We start from the raw sequence: 21,184 nt of genomic DNA, 5'->3' as shown, positions 1-21,184 counted from the left end.
GTCAGGTGAATGGATGCTTCGACCTCTGACAGTAGTGACTTAATAATGAAACTTACCTAGTGATCTGCCTGGGAAGATCAGTAATCCCTGATCACCAATCAGTTATTTGTCAAAGCTCCATGGTTAGTAAATTGGTTTAATTTGGCTTCCATCCATCTCAAAACCTGCTCAACATGAAACTTACTTCATATGCAATGTCACTGGCTTGCTTTGATACAGTCAGTCATTCTGTTTTTAAAACCAAAGTGAGAAATTTCCAGGAGCTGCAAAAAATAAAACTGTAGTTGGAAGGCCCCTCCAACCACTGTTTTATTTTTTAAGGTACAAATGTCCCTTATACTTTGCCTAGCCCTGATCTAAACAAATCTCATCTTTAGATAACTGAATACTTTAGTGCAGAGGTCCTCAAATTTTTTTAACAGAGGTCCAGGTCACAGTTCCTCAAAGTGTTGGAGGACTGGATTATAATTTGAAAAAAAATGAATGAATTCCTATGCGCACTGCACATATCATATCTGTAGTGCAAAAAACACTTAAAAACAATACAATTATTAAAATGAAGAACAATTTTAACAAATATAAACTTCAATGGGAAGTGTGGGCCTGCTTTTGGCTGATGAGATAGGATTGTTGTTGTTGTTGTTGTTGTTGTTGTGTGCTTTCAAGTCGCTTCAGACTTAGGTTGACCCTGAGCAAGGGCCGGGTAAATGATCTTGGAGGGCCGCACCCAGCCCCTGGGCCTTAGTCTGAGGACCCCTGGTTTAGTGGCTAACAGGTGTGAAGACTGAAAAAACTGGTCTCTTTTCAATAGTATCTTTATCAACCATCTAATTATCACTTTTCCCAATCTTCAGACTGGATTCACACCATGTGGACCTGATAAGCAGCAGGAAAAAACAGGATAGAAGCAGGTTCCTGTATTTTTTTCTCTCTCAGAAAAAATATGTACTTCTAAAAATAGCTTCCACCTAGCCACAACTCTATCCTACTCCTATCCTTGGAAAATGGAAGGAGACATGCAGGCACGAACCCTTAGTTATTGGGTGGAGGGCAACTTAAAATAGCTTAGTGAATCTGAGAGTAAAGGGATATAGGGGTGGACACATAATCTAAACCCAATTTTCTCAGAAATAAACAAAAAATACACCCCTGTCTTGGGAAATGGGAAGCAGTAACCACACCAGAATTTACACTGTGAAGAAAAACTTTCTATTAATTTTTAGCTGCTAGATCAGGACCAATATATATATAAACTGGATGTGCATTCACATAGTCAGCCCTTTGTGGGCTTAACTTTTGAGAATTTGATTTTTTTGTGAATTTGATTAAAATGTTTTAAGAACCTTTAGATCTTTCAATATGGTTCTGGCCTCTTCTACACTGCCATATAATCTGGATTATCAAAGCAGATATCCCACAGTCTACACTACCATACAATCCAGTTCAAAGCAGATAATGCAGATTTTATATGGCAGTGTAGAAGGTGCCCCTGGAAATTCTTCTTCAAATCATGCTAGAGATTCCTAGAGAGTGTGTATTTTATTCACTTTTAAAAATTTTGCCGGGATTCTGAAAACATAGCCCCATGAATGTGAAGGGCTGGCTGTATGTCTTTAACTGAAAGCAATGCAGTATAGATAGTAGTGACATCTGTGGTACACATTTGGTTGTGCATGTGATTTACCTTTAATAGTTTTCATCAAACAAGTAATATTCATACAGAAGCAATTATACTGGGACAAGGGAGTGTGGATAGGCCAAATGAGAGTAGAGATAAAAATGAGAAAAATCTCTAATTCTACTCTTCCCCTCATCTCAGTAAACTTTAGGGATTCATGTGTTTAAAAGAATGGCTATAAATGTAACAAGCGCAAGCAAAACAAGCAAACAAATCAAAGTAACACATCACAACTTTTGATTTGTTATGGGCCTACATCTGTAGTTTATTACATTCAAGATTAAACACTACATCGTGTTCATAAATGGGATCAAAGAAAGTCACAAATGACCACGTTTTTCTATATGGATAGAATGTATCATAGTTTTCCTTGATACATTAACTTGTTTGATGCAAAACTCTTTAGAAGACAACAAAAAGAAATTTTCATTTTAGAGAAACAAGTCTTGGTGAAGGGCTTACACCCTCATCTGTTTCCACTGTTTATACAGGCAATCAATACAGATTCACTGAAGATCCGTTTCTAGTCTGCTCCAAGAGAAAATGGGAATTGGTCAAATTAATTGATTATTAGGATCCCTGCCACCACCACTATGCCTGTAAAAAAGAAATAGATCAGGTTGAAATGCCATCTGATTTTAACAACAAGAATTTTTTTTGTTGCTTTCTAATGTAAAAAAAAGCAGGCCACTTTCCTGAAACTGTGGTTCTGCAAATGGTCATTTGTGAAATCACACAAATGGGTCACCTGTGCCTGAGCAGTGCATCATTCAGTCTTCTTAAGAGACTTAAAAGCTTTGCCCCTCCTCAGTGTACACAGTCCGCATGATTTCCACTCAAATCTGAGACCATCACTGCAACAGCAAAGGAGCTAAGCATCGCAGGATACTTAGAGAGAAGAATGTATGAGGTGAGATGGGTTAGGTGGGTGCATACAGGCTCACTCAAACCCATAGTTACAGATAAGCAACCTATTCTTCTTCATGGTCTCGCTGACTCTTACAAAAGACTAGCAAACTACTCATTAGCAGAGAAAGTAATGCCATGCGACACAGGAAACAGGAAAAGCTCTTCCAAATGTAGCCTCTGTTCTTGCCCTCACAACAAACCCGTAATGCCGTATAAAGGCTGGAGGCCGAGTTGAGCCACTCTACAGATGTCTGGCAGTGGAACACTTCCAGGAATACTGTCAAGGTGGCCACCATTCTGGTCATCACAGGGTTCCCTGTTAGTCAGTCATCTGTTTAATTGATTAGTAAAAGTAAAATTTACAAAACTTTGTGCTGAAATTGATAAGCCCTTCTTGACACTTGAATAGCAAATGAAGGATCCTTGAATCTTCTGGAAAGGACTTGTATGGTCCACATAAAACATGTGCACCAGATGAACATCAAATTTGTGGAGGGAATGCTAAAAGTCAGAAACAGGGTTCCTCATTAAAGAAGGCAACATGATGTCCTAGTTAAGATGGAAAGCAGAAACCTTGGATAAGAAAGCCAAAGTGCAATTTTATCATTATGGAACTGGAGGAACAAAGAGTTTACCCTCACAGCATGCATGTAATGGCTACAAAAAGGCCACTTTCCAGGTGAGTAGTTGGAAGCTATACATAGCCAAAGGTTCAAATGAAATGAAATGAACAGATAAAAGTAAATATGAAAGGGAGTCTCAGTAGATCACAAGCTGAACATTAGTCAATACTGTGATACAGTTTAAAAAGCCAATGTGATTCTAGTCTGCATCAAAAGGAATAATGTTTAGATTGAGGGAAGTAATAGTACTACTCTAATCTGTCTGGCCAGATCTCACCCAGAATACTGCATCCAGTTCTAAGCAAGAGAAAGATCAACCAAAATGGTAAAAGATTTAGACAACATGCCCTATAAGTAGTAGCTTAGGGAGTTGGGTATGTTTACCCTGATAAGTGAAGGTCAAGAGATTACTTGAAAGCAACGTTAAATATTTGAAAGGATGTCATATTAAAAACGGAGCAGGCTTGTTTTCTGCTGCTCTAGTGAATGGCACATGGAACAATGGAGTCAACCTATAGGAAAGAACTTTCTGATGGTACGAGCTGTCCAACAATGGGATATGATGCCTTACTGTATGGTATATTTTGCTTCTCTACATGATAGGAAGTAGAACTGAATGGCTCTTGTGGTCTCTTCCAACTCAAGGTTTCTGCATAAATAATGTACTGTTCAAAGTTTAATTCCTTTGTTTTTTAAAATTTTTAAAAGTTTTTTTTATTTTGTTTTAAGTTTAATTTCTGTAAATAAAGTTTTGTTTTTAGACACCCTTGGCCTCTGGGCTCACTATCATTCTGAGAGCTGGGTTTCAGGCAAGGTGTCTGCAGTGGCAGCATTGAAGAGGTGTCCTGTTGGGGAGAAAAGCAACACAAATCTTCATATGAACCTTGGAAGCATTTAGGATGACTCCGCGGTGTCACATAAGGGTGACAGAAGTGAGTTCTTACAAATGACACTAGTGAGGATCATGAAAGCTGTCACATTGGGTTTTTGCAGTGAACACTGGAAGAAGTGGGTTCAGCGTAAAGATTCCCACATTTGAGCACAGTGCTAAGAATGCCTGATTCCCAGGGATTGTACTCTCAACAAGATGAACACCTCATGAATGAACCAACAGATACCATTAATCTCTAAGCAATAATAGAAGAAAAGTCAGCAAAGTCCAAGCCAAGTTGAAAGTTGATAATTTAGATAATTTCCTTCCAAAACATTTAGAGGAAGGAAGTCAAGCCAATCTGAATCTGTTCAAAGGAAGTACTCAATCAGCTATAAAAAGAAACTCCAAAGAGTGTGTTTTGTTCAATGTTGCTGTTGTGATGAATAAAAAGGAAGTAAGGATTTGAGCAGGAATCATGTCATGCATGAGCATTGAGGAGAGGTTCGCTACCACTGAAACACTCACTTCTCTGCTCTAGAAAGTTCTGAATTATGCACCATGTAGATGCAAGTGAACATTTCAAAAACCAAGTTTTATGGATTTATTTATCTATTGTTACAATCAGTTTTAGCTACATTATGTTTTGTGGCACATTTTTAAAAATACCACCCTAAAGAGCTTGGGGATCCCAATCCCATCAAAGAGAATGACTCAGTTCACCAAGTACCTGCCACGCTTCAAGATAGTGGCTCACACAAGAAGCTACTAACTCAGTGGGGTTATACTTTGGGATGGGTAGGGTATCATACCATGTTTTTAGAATTCCAAAACTATAAAAGCCTGTTCAGGCTCATAGAACGTGTTTCTTCGTTCTTTGGATCCCAGCTCTAATTTTGAAGTAAATGCTCTTTAATGGTCTTCTTTTTAATTGTTCTCTTCTTCCAAAAATATCCCAACAGTGTACAGCAAAATGCACTACAACCAAAAACTTTGTGTTATACTTTTGGTTGTGTAAATGCTGAAATTATAGTATACTATATTAAAATTATAGTAACCATGAACAGAAATTATTATTGGTTTAAGCCAAAGAATTAAATTTGCCCTTTGTTGAGCTACAGAAAATCATGGTTTATTTTATCAGTTTCCTAGACTGTAATGTGTCTCATTGGGAACTATGAGATTGAGAACTACATATATAGAAAAGGGTGAAATATATAGGAGGGAGACATGACTTTTGAAGTACCCTGCGATGCCTAAAATCCCTCTTTAACACTTTAGAAGCAGCAAGTCCTAGCAATCAATATGCTGCTGCAAGCCTCATTGTGCATTATTACTCTTTGCACAACAACTCATTTACTACACTAAGGATTTGAACATGCTACACTAAAGGCTGTAATATTGAGTATATGCACTACATTTCCAATAGAAAGATTATACTACAGAAAAAGATTTAAGTAAACTGCCTGTTTAGAGTTTTCCAACCACTGTATTTGGATGGAGTATGCCATGCATTCTAGCACAGTAAAACTGAAGCTGAATCTTAGAAACCAATTTGTTAGTAAGCCTAGTATAACAGTTGGAAATCATAGTGATAAACACAGGGTTTTGTAACTTCTTTTGTGGTTGATTAAGATATAATTGATTAAAGAAGATACTTCAAAATATTAAATGGGCTACATATACAGTAATTTCAGAATGCTTTGAATTGTTCTCAGAAGTTTTCTTTGGTAAATTACTTTTGTACTTTGTTTCCAGATAAGCAAGAAAAGAATAGAGGAAAGATTAGACAAAGCAACATTTAGATGCCAAAGTGCAACCAATAAAGCAAGACACATACAAACATACACACAATACATGGGAGGCATTGTTGTCCTCATCCAACTTCCAAAAATTATTTTGAGATGCTAAAATTTCATTCCTCATGATCCAATTAAGAATTAATCCAATTTAGAATGGTTTTGGATCATATTGCATGAGCAGATCCAGTATTTCTCCCTTTCTGATTAAATGTGACATATGATACCTAGATATTTCAAAAATTTTCCTTTAGAATTTTATGTCCAAGTTGGAAACTGATCAGATTCCCACATATAGCAGGACACACCAGTGAAGGAACTCATTAAATACCAAATAGAAGTTTATATTGTACAGCTCCCATTCTTTCATCCCTGAATGGGCATCATCAGCAAGCTAGATGATAATGCACCTGAAAACACAAAAATGCAACTTGGAGTAAAGATGTAGTGAAATCCTGGCAGCGAAGTACACACCTTGGCATTGATATAAGGGTCAAAGGGGCCGTACTTTTTGAATTCTTTGATCTCAAGAGCATTCTACAAAAGGAGAGGAAAAGAAAACGTGATGATGAAATGGGCAAGATACAGCAACAAAGCAGTGAGTGACTCTGGAGGGAAGGAATGACAGAACATGACAATATATCATTCCAATGAAAAGCAATTAATCACACTGGCCATTCCAGCTGTCAATAACTGCACCATGCACATCGTTTTTAAAGATAGCATGCAAACTTTAACTAAACAAAATGTACCGTTTACTTTGTAGCATTTCAAGATGTATTTTTTTGTATCTGGCCTTGTTCTAACCACAGATTGTGAGATCATATGGTCTACTTCCAGTACACTAAAATGGTAAATCATATAAAGCTTAAGCACTGTTACACTAGCACAGACTGAATGATCACAGCTGCACTTGAGTGTACAATGAATAGAGCACAGTAAAAAGATTAGCAAACAATATAATCAAAGGCCATTTTAACACGCACATTTGGCTATTTTAACGTGAAGAATGTTACTAATCAGCAGCTGAACAACACTTTTGAATTTCTTTTCAACTGAAATATTTGTTCCGGGAATAGACTATTTTTTGGAAACATTGCTCCACTACATGATAGTGCAGATGTTAAGTCTTGACAGTTACATACACAGCACAAAGATAGAATTTCAACTTCTAATTCTCAACAAACCTTTATTGCTTCTCCCAGCAGCCTGGTGATAATATGACCCACACTGTCCAAAGCCGCTATTGTATAGCATAGCATGAACAATGTTTGTTGGTCAGAGAGAACTATAAAGCATATTTGTTGCTATATGCCTTCCGGTCATTTCTAACTTTTCATTTCTAATCATTTCTAATATCACTCTGACCAAAAGGTCATGAGTTCAAAGCCAGCCCGGGTTGGAGTGGGTTTCCAATCAATTGTGTGTAGCCTGTTGTCGACCTTTGCAACCCGAAAGACAGTTGCATCTGTCAAGTAGGAAAATAAGGTACCACCTTAAAGTGTGGGGAGGCTAAATTAACGGATTTATGAGGCCATAAAGAAGACTCCAGCAAATCATTCCAGCGGGGAAGCAGATGGCCGATGAAAGCAACAGCTCCCCTGGCGGCCAGAAAAAGTTAAATAGCCTCTGTGTATGTCTGTATATGTTGTATGTCAAAAATTGGCATTGAATGTTTGCCATATATGTGTGTACACTGTAATCCGCCCTGAGTCCCCTACAGGTGAGAAGGGCGGAATATAAAAGTTGTAAATAAATAAATAAATAAATAAATAATAACTTATGACAACCTAATCATATGATTTGTTTAAAAGGAGTTTGCTTTTGCTGTTCTCGGAGGCTGAGAGCATCTTATTTAACTACAATTAACCCCAGGAAGAAAGTGTATATTGTGCCAATTATATGGAGAGACAGAAAGAGGGACTTTAAAGAAACCTAGTTCTTTCAACATTCCCAACACTCTTTGTGTTGTTGTTCTGTTAGCATCAACGTCTTGGAGAAATATTGGTCATAGGAAAATGTAGCTTCAAGGAAAACAAGTTAGCCAGTTCCAATTCAACAATATAAGCGGCAAACACCTTGAATTATCAGTGTTTCACATATGATGTAAAACGAAGTTCACTGAACTGACCAACATACAAATTTTACATTCACTATGTGCATACTGTGAACACAAAAGACTTATAGATATTTAACAATAATTTATCAAATTTGTTATTTTACAAGGCTTATGTGAAGTGTAAAGAACAGTATGTTTATAAGAATTGAATAGCATACAATTTAGACAAAGAAGCACTGTTCTTCAGTAAATTAACTAAGGATAAGAAAAATCTGTGCTTTAATGAATCTGCCAAATACGAACACTAAAAGTAAGAAAGAACAATTCAATGAACATGGCTAAAGGAGAGCAAGCTGGTTCCAACACAGAAGAGAATAGGTACACAAGTTAGAACGTTTCAAATTACACAACCAATGGGAGCTGAATGGAACAATGGTTACCATGTTCCTACTGTCCAGATGTTGTAATTCATTTATTGCTCACATCCACAGTTCCTAATCAAGTGCAAAGTCAAAAATAAAACTTTCAAGATAATAATTTCTACACTAAGAAGATCTTAACCATTCAGGTTATCCTGAAGGAACAAACCTTAAGCATACTGAACCTACGTTAAATGTGGCATTCACGTTCTCTTTGGGAATGATATTGCTAACACATTTAGGAAATGATGTGCATGGGAGAAAAAAGAAATATATTCAGACCTGCTCATTCACTTTTGTATGGGATGGTCCCTGGTGTATTAGCAGCTTCACTATCTCAGCATCTCCCTTCCAAGCTGCCAAATGAAGAGGATAGCAGCCTTTGCAATCAGCCACATTGGTTAATGCATCATTCCTCAACAGAACCTCCACAACATCCCTGTAGAGAGGAGATAAAATGATGCCATGAGTATTTTGAACTAGGTAAGAGGGTAAAGAAATGAAACAGTAGGACCAATACATGAAACTGAATGATTGATAATAACCCTTATGTCCATTTCAATGGCTGGTATGTTACTGGCTCCACCAGTTTGTAAACTCTGGCAGCTGCAGCAAAAGTGGCAGCAATGGAATTTATAGGTTCTTGTGGGTTTTTTCGGGCTATAGAGCCATGTTCTAGAGGCATTTCTCCTGACGTTTCGCCTGCATCTAGATGCAGGCGAAACGTCAGGAGAAATGCCTCTAGAACATGGCTCTATAGCCCGAAAAAACCCACAAGAACCTAGTGATTCCAGCCATGAAAGCCTTCGACAATACAATGGAATTTATGTCCCTAAACTACTGAAGTTCTAAAGCTGACAGTTGTAGGGATCAAGATACAGGGATGGGGCAAACAACTGAAATCAATACAATGAGATTGGAAGACTAAATTATGTTTAAACACTCAAGATTGTCTATGGTTTGTAGAGGAGGAAGAGTGGAATGGCAACCTTCAGAATATCACTTGAGTATACTTGATGAGATATTCAAGTGTGGTATCTGTTGACCCAGCTAGCTGTGGGATTATATTCCAATAATAAAAATCCAACAGAACCTCCATGGTGCTAAAAATATCCAATGGAAGTTTCAAAACTTTGTTAAAATATTCTTATACAATAAGAAATATCTGGACCTTTACTGATCTTTCAGAACACAAATTTACAACTTTTCAAACTGGATATGTAGTGAGTCGGGGTAGTGTGGTAGCTACAGTGTTTAGGACCTCGTTACATGCACAGCAGCAGTTACAGAAGTCATTGCTGTGTGCTCTTTTCTATAGGTGAGGCCTGGAGGCCCTCATCTCACCTCCCTTCACCCCACACCTTTTTGCGGCCAGCCACCCATCACACAGATGGAAGGGAGGTGTGTGCGCAGTGCATGCGGCTTCCCTCCACCACCCAGGCCTGGAGCTGGCAACACAGGAAGCCTCTCATGTTGCCAGCACCATGAGGGGAAGTCACACACACCTTCCTTCCATCCATCCATGTGATGGATGGCTGGTGGCAAAACGGGGTGGGGTGAAAGGAGGTGAGGGACTCCAGGCCTTGCCTATAGAGAAGAGAACACAGTGGTGGCTTCCGTAGCCCCCCACATGTGTGCAACAAGGTCAGACCTGAGAAATCCAGTTCTGAGAAGTGAAAGACACAATTTGTTGGGATTAAAGAGGATGATGTTATGTCTATTCCCCAGCCTGCCATTTTTATATTTAAAACTGCTATAAACAACTTCGAAACCACAATGACAATCATTAATGATTTTGAATATATATATTTTATAGTGATCTGGCACAGTCGGATGTTTGTCTTGATAAAGGTAACCTGAAGAACGTGCTCTCTGCTACATATGATATTCAAATGAGTCAATACAGAAGTGCTACAGAATAATATAGTTGAAACAATTTGGAAAGGCTAGTAAATTGATAGGTATTTCAAATACCAGAGACTTACTTGTGACCATTCAAAGCAGCATGGTGCAATGGAGTGTATCCAGTACTGTCAACACAGTTCACATTTGGTCCTCTCCATATACTGTAAAATAAAAATACACCAATATAATAAATACAGGGCACATTAAGTCCAGCAACAACAGAGGCAAAGCTTGATCAAAGCAATGTTTCCATAGAACTCTTATCAGACCTGAAAGCAACTTATAATAATGCCAAATCTTGTAGTAACAGAAAACAGATTTAACTGTCATAAAGGATGGAAGTTATCCAATAAAAAGAAGAGCCAGTATTCTCCAATCAGTGCTTTTAACACTATATTTAGTGAATATTTCATGTACACACAGCAAGACATTTTAGAAACAAATATTAGTAGCATAAAACCATACCTAAATTATCAAGTTCTTAAATGCTGGTTTAAGACACAAGATAACTTGTTAATGAATGAAGTGGAATTCATGGAATTGTCATTATGTCTCCCTATACTTCATTCTCTTCCAATACTATAGAACTTTATGTAATGGGACTTTCAGCTCTATAATTAATTCAACCCCAAAGCATACCAGTGACTAAAAGAAAATTTCCATAGAACAGCTGTCCATGATGCGTGTAGAACTAGTCAATTGGTGGCTTTCCAAGAACTAAAGTCACAACTGCCTTTCATTACTACAAAGAACAGCAGAAAACCCATTGAAATTCTCATCCTTTCATCCTGTGAAAGTATTTATTCTACAAATAAGTTGAAAAAATATTGGCAAATGGGATTGCAGGATTTTTAGATGCCACCATGTTTGAAGTAATATGAACATATGAAGCAAATTACCACACTTAATACTTTTTGGGAAAGAAAAATACCAGGAAATAACTACATTTCTTATTTCTCACCCATATAGTTTCTCACTCCACTGTGACAGGAACAATTAAGCAAATAAGAAAAAAAATCCTTTAAAATATCATGAGTTTTTCTAACAATTCTGATGTAATGTTTAGTATCTTTTTTTTCATTCCAGCCACCGATCCGGAGTTATCATATACCACTCCTAATAAACAATTTTATTTTCTTCATACCGAGTATTCTCTACAGCTCAGTAATTTTATTTTCTTTATACCGAGTGTTCTCTACAGCTCAGTTTGCAAACTACCAAGTTCCTTCTATCTATAGCTAAAATTTCTAAAACAGTGAGACAACCCATGCAGGGATAAAATAACAACATATACTGACTTGTTTGACCTCACCTTGCACTTTTACATTTTCAGTTCACACAAATATTTTTATTTATTTACCATTTTAGTTAGCTATGGTCATCAGCAGTACCTTTTGCTACTGCTTTAAAGGATACTTTTTTGTTTCAAGTGCAGCAGCTTCTTTGGTGGCATGAGCTTTAGCATTTTGCTCTTTTTGTTCTCCTCCCATACTTATGAAGCTGTGACTCATTAGCAAACTATAGCTTCCTTATCATTTCACCAACCATCCAAGGCCACATTTTCTGGCCTGTCTATATGTACACACCACCTACTGCATGGGACCTGTCACACAGAAGCAGCTCCATCTCAAGGTATCTGCCCCCTCCCCCCAATATCTCTGTTCCAGATAGCAGAAGGGATATCTTATGAATGAAGGGGGTAGTACATTGCATTGGATGATCAGAACACAGTTCTGAAGCTTTGACCATCAAGTAAATACCACATATATAATTTAAATAAACATGCATCTGCAAATGCCAAAGACTCTCCTAATACAAAATGAATGCATTGTCTCGTACAATAAACCAAAAACCACTGAACTAACGACTGAATAAACCCATACATATGCTGAAGAGATTTCCATCTGTATTATGATACCAACATTTACTTGAAGCAAACATATCTTTCTATAAAGGCATAATGGTATCCAATACAGAAAGAGCATCTGGATTCTGTTTTATCCCCCATGCTGTTTAACATCTATACAAAGCAGCCGGGAGAGGTCAGCTGAAAATTTGGAATATGGTGACACATTCCTTTATTGCATCTCATTTGGATTAGTGTAAAGCACTCTATTAGAGCTATCTTTAGAAATGTTACCAGGTTTTAAATTAGAGAGCTGGCTAGGGACAGTTATATGTTCTCTATGACTAGCCCCAGCCATCACTAATTGCTATATTTTGAACCTGGTGAAGTTAAAACAAAATAATAAAACAAATCCCTTGTTAAAATAACTTTACTGGCTAGTGACTACAGGTTTCCAAGCAAAATTCATGATGCTAGTCAGGACCTATAAAGTTCTATACTGTTTTGGTCCAGACTATCTAAAGGACTGTATCTCCTTGATACAAACCTACTAGAGTTTTAAGATATTTAGGGGGAAGCTTTCTCTCATTGCCACCATCATCACAGGTTGCTCAGTAAGGACAATAGTGAGAACTTTTGCAATGGATGCTACCACCCTCTGGAACACCCTTCCACAGAAAGCTAGGTTGGCTCCCCTCCCTGCTTTCCTTTCACTATCAGTAAAGACATTTTGCTTAAACAAGCTTTTATTCTGTAAGTCAGTGGTTCTTAACCTGTGGGTTGCAGACCACCAGTGGGCTGGACAAAAATCTGGTTCACGAGCCTCCTTCCTCTTTATTTATTTATTTCCGCTCCTTTCGCACCACCTGCCACTCCTTCCCTGTTGATGACTAATCCCACCCCCTTGGGATAGACCACATCAGCTCTAGATTATTATGATTTTCTGCGGGCGAGCAGATGGCGACTGCTCGATGTCATATGTTCTGTATCAGAAACTAGAGCTGATGCGGTATATCCAATACCATTTTCTGAATCAGTGTCCCAAAAAAACGAAACCAAATCTAAAGCTGACCAAAAACGGATTCGTAACCCTTTTGGTACTAATGTTGGGGAGTGATCCCTGGTCAAAAAAAGGTTGGGAACCACCAGTATAAGTGGAGAAGGCTTATTGAGGATGTTTCATCTATTTTAAAAAATCTTTTTGTGTTTTTATTTTTAGTATTTTATGAAGTGATTTAAATGTTCTTAAATTGTATTGAAAGTATTTTTAATTTACTGTTTTTGGAGGACACCTCAGCTCCAGTTCGGGGGGGAAAGGTGGAATACCATATAATTCTGGTTTTAAAGAATGACGTCTGTTTTTTAAAAATATTATTTAATATGTTCTGTTTACTTTTCACTTTTATGGATTGTTTAGTTACTTATGTTGATTCTATTTAAACTGATTATGGGTTTATTGTTTTACTATCATTGTTTTATTTTGATTATTGTTATTTCCACTGTTGTGAGCCACTCCTATTCACTTTGGGTAGACTGGGGGGGGGGTGTTTAAAGTTATTATTATTATTATTATTATTATTATTATTATTTATAAAATAAATAAATAAATGTGTCATCTAGCATCTAGCAACTGTGAAAGGAGTAAATTCTTTCATGCAAATCATATAAAATTATTTGTATAGTAATACTGCATATTTGAATTAACCTTCCTGGTTACTACTTCTTAAAAAAAGATCCTGAAGGACTGGCAAAAGTTCAAAATAAACCTTGAACAATCAAAGGGAGGAAGGAACTCCCTTATGACAAAAGACTAGAGCACCTGAGGCTATATAGTTTGGAATAAGGGCAGTGGGAAACTCTACATAACAGAAAGAAAATTGAGAGGGGAATTTTTCTTCTTCTTCATAGTAGAATTCAGGATTGTCCACTGAAAGCAAATGTGAAAGTATCAGCAAGGGTGAAAAAAAGTACTTCCTTTTAAAAGTCATTCAAGATGTTTTAATTTATTTAAAGAAAGAGTAACTGGGAATGTTACAACACAAACCTTAAAAATATTTTAAAACTAACTGGACTGTTTTAGTGTTTATAGAAATGTGGAAGAAAACATATTTACTCCACAGGAAGGTAGAAACAAGCAAAAGTACAAACATAAACGAAATGTAAAAAAATGACTGCTCATTTGTGCATGCCATGCTGGAAGGAGCAGCTCCACAGGAAAGACAAATTAAAATGCTACAAAAATCAACTAAAGTCTATAGTATTTCTGATAGCTTAAAACGAATTGCCTGAGCAACCTTAAGAGCAATAAAGTTCACATACCTTCTAGAAACAGAAAAAGGGGTATGACTTAATAAAATAATTACAACAAAACAAATTTGTACCCAGTGTTAACACCAGTCAGTTATTCAGGTGCCTGCTGTCTTCATAAATATACAAGGAAGAAATCAGGTCACTACAGGGCCAGAAATAAATTTCTAAAAAGATCTGCCAAAAGAACATCCTCTTCCTGCCTATGTGAAAGGCCAGCTGTAAAGAAGCACTAATCCCACTAGATGCCACCAAAATTATGTGAGGAAGTATTAATCTTCTTTAATGCCACCAATATTCTGTGAGGAACCTTCTTTTAAATATCAATTAAGCTGCCACCAATATGTTTAGAGACGCTGGATTATGTCTCTGTTTATCTTTAGTTGTGTTGTGAGGTGACTTTGGTAGTGTGGAATGCGCCAAGCATAAAAGCAATGGAGGAGGCAGGTTTGAAATACAAAGAGAACAAGTTTTATTGTTAACAGAACGTAATTGTTGCAGTTTTAAGAATTTGAACTTGGCACAAGGCTTGATGTTACAAAATGGCTGGTTTGAGTTACATACAGGCTTCTAATGTTACAATTCTACAAACTCCTTCTTTAGTGAAGTGCTTATACTACTTCAGAGTTCCCTATTGTGAATATCCACACTGTTTGCCCTATACTCGGAACAAACCACTGATCACCAGTCTTTCCTTACTGGCAATCCTTAAAACCCCCTCTGTTAGATTATTTTAACCTAAGCAATCTAACAAGGTAACACCTTCAGCTCTCTTGCTGAAGAAATATTCACAAATTCTAAGAACTACTGAATTCTCACAGCTTTACAACACTCTGAACCTCTTCCCCGGGTCTCATCCACCGGACAGAATATTAACTGACGCTTTCAAACCTTTTTCTCCTTAAGCTCCGCCCACCTCCTCTGAGGCTGTGTTACCATGGCAACCTATCCCTCACAGTTAGGCCATGGCAATAAATGTAATACATAAATACAGATTCAAACACATTATAGTTAACACTTTATAATAAACATTATAAATACAGTTTAAACACATTATAAATAACACTTTATAATAAACATTTCTCTACACCTTCCCCCCCAGAAAAATATTTTTGCACATTTCTTAATCCTAGAATAGCAAAAATAATCTCACATAACATTTAACACTAAATATACATATATCAATTCTGAAAGGGAAACGCATCATAGTTAGGTACATTTCAACTATACATATATACAAACCTTCAACCTATGGAATCCTAGATAGGCGTCCGCAACTATATTTCGTTTACCTGAAACATTTGAAATTAAACATGTTTCAAATATAAAATCCTATAAACACAAACTCCATTCCAACAATTTGTTATCCATACCTTTCACATTATCTATCCATTTTCATTTGTTGACATATTACATTTATCAGAATGCCAATTTTTTCTTAAAACTTCCACAACCTCTCTTTTCTGAGGTAGGGACAATTCTACATTCATATCTACCCGATCTAAATTTTTGTTCTGTTCACGATCACCCTCCCAAAAAGAAAAGGGACCGGATTCCTCTTTTGAAACAACAAAACATACATTTGCAGATCTTACAACATAAGGCTTCAACATATTTACATGGACTCTTCTTTCTACATTGGATTGTTCATCAAAAATATCATAGTTTATGTGGTTGTGTCTTCTGATGACCTTCCATGGTCCAGACCAATCCAATTGAAGCTTGTTGGCCTTGTTGGGAGATAAAAATAAAACTTCATCTCCGATGTCGAAGACCCTTGGTTTAGCAGTAGAGTCATAATAGTCTTTCTGTTTCTGCTGAGCCGCAAGCAAATGTTCTTGAGCAATGTCTCTAGCCAGCTGCATTGTTGCTTGAAGATCTCTCAAATACTCTGTCACTGGAACAGGATCCTTCGCCGGACTTTCTTCGCAATATTCTCTTAACAGATCTAACGGACCACGAGCTTTCCTTCCATACAGCAATTCAAATGGACTGTAGCCGGTGCTGTCATGAGGGACGGTCCTATAGGCGAACAGCAGTTGTTGTAACTTGACGTCCCAGTCATATGGCCTTTCCTGACTGTAAGACTTTATCATTTCGACTAAAGTCTTGTTCATATTCTCAACCAGTCCATTTGTCTGCGGATGATATGCTGTGGAAGTCAGGTGTCTAATTCCACATAACTCCAGCAACTTCGACATAAGCTTGGAAGTAAACTGGGTTCCCAAATCCGAGACCAGTTCTCTGGGATATCCAGTTCTTCCCCAAATGGACAGCAGGGCATTTGCAATTGTAGTTGTTTCGATGTTAGTCAGAGCTACAGCCTCTGGATATCTTGTGGCGTAGTCAATCATGGTTAAAATGTAACGGTAACCACGTCTGCTTGGTTTACAGAGAGGAACTACAATGTCAATGCCTACTCTGTAAAATGGTTCTCCAATTATTGGCATAGGGATCATAGGAGCTTTAACTTTATCCCTTCCAGTGCTCAATCTCTGGCAGATGTCACAAGACTGGCAAAACTCTTTGATCCTCTGGAACATGCCAGGCCAATAAAAGTTTTTAGTGATCCTTCTCGTGGTTTTTCTTATGCCCAAATGTCCACCTTGAGGGTTTTCGTGTGCCACCCTCATCAGCTGTTCTCTAAAACCTTGAGGCACTACAATTTGACTATATGTCACTGATCTTTCTGTCGAGTTTACACTTTTGGATTCTCTATATAAGACACCATTCTTCAGTATAAACTCGGAGGGCTGTTCTTCTGTCAACACTGTGGGGTTTTGAGCTAAAGCAAATAGAGGCTTCAGAGATCCATCGGCTCTCTGTTCCTGCCGAATCTCCTCAACTCCTCCCGTCTTCTTAACAAGCTCAGCCACTGTAGCACTGGCTTCTGGCCTCTCATCCCCATCTTGTTGTATGGCAAAACACATGGCTTTTTGTTCAGGGCTTTCATTGTTACATTCTTTCTCCCCACACGCCATCTTACAGAATTTAATCTCCTCAGCCAAATCATTTCCAATTAAACATTGATATGGTATGTCAGGACTGACTGCAAAATCCCACATACCCTTCCATCCTTTATATTCTATTGGCAAAGTCACCACGGGTGTTGGGATCGCGGGACCTAAACCTTTTAATTTTATTTCAGAGGTTGGCTGTTGAAATTTCTGAGGTATTATTTCAGGGTGCGCTATGCATACTTCGGAACCTGTATCTCTGAGTCCTTTCCTGTCTTTGTGATCAATAGAAATGGTTTCTAAGTAGTCCTTAGATGGGCTGCCTGACAGGATAAACAGACATTGTTTCTCTTGAGGCTCTGAGCTTGAACTCTCCTTTGCAACAGTAACCGGTTCTGCCTTTGGTGTTTCTTTCATTTTATTTATAAAGAGGGTTGTTTTCTCATTCCTTAACAAGGGACATTGATATTTTAAATGATTCCATTCTCCACATTGAAAGCACCGTCGTTTTACCTCAGGAGCAGTTGGTCTTATTACACTCTGCCTCCTATAGGGGGTGTTTTCTATGCCAGAGTCCCTTTCTTGCTGTGGGCGCGTTTGTTGTGGATAAAATGGCTGTCTGTTTGTTCTTTTGTCCCCTGGCAGATCTTCCCTTTTAAATCCTTCTTTCAAAGTTGTTATTTGATCTGCCATACCCGCTGCCTCTACAATCGTGGATGGCTTGCGATCTTGAATCACCCAACGAATTTCATAAGGAACTAATTGGAAAAATTGTTCCAATTTCAAAAGTTCCCTCAGCTGTTGATAATCTTCTACCTCAGACGTCTTTATCCAACTATCGAACAGTTGAGACAATCTAGAGGCCACCTGAGCAAAACTTTGTGTTTTATCTTTCTTCAACGTCCTGAACTTAAATCTATAATATTCAGGAGTCAATCTATATTCCTGTTGAACCTGTTTCTTAAACAGATCATAGTCTCTACAAGACTCCTCCGGCATCTGTCCATAAATCTGTAAAAGCTTCTCATTTATCTGAGGCCTTAGGTATATCATCCATTTGTCTTTAGCCAACCCAAAATCTCGACAACATCTCTCAAAAGATATAAGGAATTTCTCTGGGTCATCCCCTTTGGTAAATTTTGGGAATTTCTTTGTCAAATCTGGGGTATCCACCCCAGATCTCCCTTCCTGGACCTCACTGGATGTTTGAGACAAAGTCAATCTTTGTTTTTCTAGCTCAAACTCCATTCTCTTCAATTCTAACTCCCGTTCCAATTCTCTCTCTCTTTGTCTTTCTTCAAACTCTCTTTCCCTTTGTTTTTCTTTTGCCTCCATTTCCAGCTCTCTCTCTCTTTGTTTTTCTTCAAATTCTCTTTGTTTTGCCTCTCTCTCCATCTCCAATCGTTTCATCTCTAACTTGTACTTAAAAGCCATTTCTGACATAGGCACTGCCTCTGTCTCTGACTCAGAGCTCGAGCTTTCCCCTTGGTCTCCCTCTCTTTCTTCAGCCAGCTTTCTCTGCCGCCTGGTAGCCATGTTTTCAACAACTTTTACCTCACAACTTATTTTAAAATTAAACTTAAGGCACTCGATTAGTTGTTACACGAATCCCGTCGTCTGCCACCAAAAATTATGTAAAGAAGCACTAATCCCACTAGATGCCACCAAAATTATGTGAGGAAGTATTAATCTTCTTTAATGCCACCAATATTCTGTGAGGAACCTTCTTTTAAATATCAATTAAGCTGCCACCAATATGTTTAGAGACGCTGGATTATGTCTCTGTTTATCTTTAGTTGTGTTGTGAGGTGACTTTGGTAGTGTGGAATGCGCCAAGCATAAAAGCAATGGAGGAGGCAGGTTTGAAATACAAAGAGAACAAGTTTTATTGTTAACAGAACGTAATTGTTGCAGTTTTGAGAATTTGAACTTGGCACAAGGCTTGATGTTACAAAATGGCTGGTTTGAGTTACATACAGGCTTCTAATGTTACAATTCTACAAACTCCTTCTTTAGTGAAGTGCTTATACTACTTCAGAGTTCCCTATTGTGAATATCCACACTGTTTGCCCTATACTCGGAACAAACCACTGATCACCAGTCTTTCCTTACTGGCAATCCTTAAAACCCCCTCTATTAGATTCTTTTAACCTAAGCAATCTAATAAGGTAACACCTTCAGCTCTCTTGCTGAAGAAATATTCACAAATTCTAAGAACTACTGAATTCTCACAGCTTTACAACACTCTGAACCTCTTCCCCGGGTCTCATCCACCGGACAGAATATTAACTGACGCTTTCAAACCTTTTTCTCCTTAAGCTCCGCCCACCTCCTCTGAGGCTGTGTTACCATGGCAACCTATCCCTCACAGTTAGGCCATGGCAATAAATGTAATACATAAATACAGATTCAAACACATTATAGTTAACACTTTATAATAAACATTATAAATACAGTTTAAACACATTATAAATAACACTTTATAATAAACATTTCTCTACACCAGCAAAAAAAACAAATCTTTGTAAAAGGATGAGAAATGAGAACTACCACTAACTAACTAGACATGCAATTGATTAAAAGCAAAGCAGAAAAGTCTTCATGAATCAATGGCTGTCTTTTTAAAAAAACTGACAGAAACACATAGGCCTTTAAACCTATATCCAATAGTCTTGTGCACTTGTATAGAATCGATATCTGTTTCTGTTTGTTTCATTCGTAATGCTCCATTTTCATTTTCAAGTGCCTCTCCAAATGAGCTTTTTTGTTCTGGGTCCGAAAGAACAATTTTTGTGGATCATTAGCCAACATGGGTGGCCTTCCCAGGCTCCCCTTCCCCTCGGTTTTAGGGCTAGAGGGGTGAAAATTACCACACATGGCCACACTCTTAGCCCACCAGCTACCAGGAATGATTTCAGTGGACCAAAAGTCCCAGGAATGATCTTAGTGGCAGAAAGACCACGTGCGCAATATGGAAGCACTGTTTTTGTAAAACCAGGCCTCCAAGTCAGCAGTGCCCATAACACTGAAGAAAACAATATAGATGTTGTAACAGTAGAGCTTAATAACACCACAATTACCTCTATGTACAAGACCCAAATGAAGAGTTTTGTTTCTCCTCTCCTGAAAACTTCGATAGACACCAAAGGGCAGTAGTAATTGGTTACTTTAACAACCACTGCCAAGTATGGGTCTATGCTGAGCCCCTGGTGGCGCAGTGGGTTAAACCTCTGTGTCGGCAGGACTGAAGACCCGACAGGTTGCAGGTTCGAATCCGGGGAGAGGCGGATGAGCTCCCTCTATCAGCTCCAGCTCCTCATGCAGGGACAGGAGAGAAGCCTCCCACAAGGATGATAAAACTTCAAATCATCCGGGCATCCCCTGGGCAACGTCCTTGCAGACAGCCAATTCTCTCACACCAGAAGCGACTTGCAGTTTCTCAAGTCGCTCCTGACACAACCAAAAAAAAAAATGGGTCTACGCTCAGGAGGATAAAAATGCACAAGTATGTGGAGAGAGATGGAGAGACAGAAGTGTATGTACCTTTTAAATACTAATTCAAGCTATATAAATATTTGCAGTCTGTAACATTCATCTAAATTGAAGCTGCCAACAGTGTTATCTACAAAACAGGCAATTTCCTTCTGCAGCATTTAGAAAGACATATAAGCCAAGTAGGAAACTATTGTGATTTAAAATAAACAATTCAAAGTGTTCTAATTTAAATTGCCCTTTCAGGAAAGCTTTCCCAAAGAGGCTAAAAAGGGCTTGAGATTATCTTAGTCTGGGAAACAGATGTCATTTACCAATA

The 21,184-nt window shown here is 38.0% G+C and overlaps 1 protein-coding gene across 9 annotated transcripts in view; it reads right to left on the bottom strand.

Moving 5' to 3' along the window:
* Positions 1-21,184, bottom strand: part of ANKS1A (ankyrin repeat and sterile alpha motif domain containing 1A) — a 158,378-nt gene that overhangs the window by 110,045 nt on the left and 27,149 nt on the right. For 6 of the 9 annotated variants that reach the window (XM_067467989.1, XM_067467991.1, XM_067467993.1 and 3 more), the window contains 3 exons: positions 10,344-10,424; positions 8,641-8,797; positions 6,355-6,417 (listed from right to left, as the gene is read on the bottom strand). In XM_067467989.1, coding sequence (XP_067324090.1) covers positions 6,355-6,417; positions 8,641-8,797; positions 10,344-10,424 — 301 coding nt within the window. The remainder of the gene's footprint in view (positions 1-6,354; positions 6,418-8,640; positions 8,798-10,343; positions 10,425-21,184) is intronic. The other 3 variants (XM_067467992.1, XM_067467994.1, XM_067467996.1) reach the window with 1 other exon arrangement.

The sequence above is a fragment of the Anolis sagrei genome, chromosome 4, assembly GCF_037176765.1.
Source record: "Anolis sagrei isolate rAnoSag1 chromosome 4, rAnoSag1.mat, whole genome shotgun sequence".
Classification (NCBI taxonomy): Eukaryota; Metazoa; Chordata; class Lepidosauria; order Squamata; family Dactyloidae; genus Anolis; species Anolis sagrei.
Note: the sequence above shows the minus strand (reverse complement) of the source record. Positions and strands in the feature narration are given on the sequence as shown.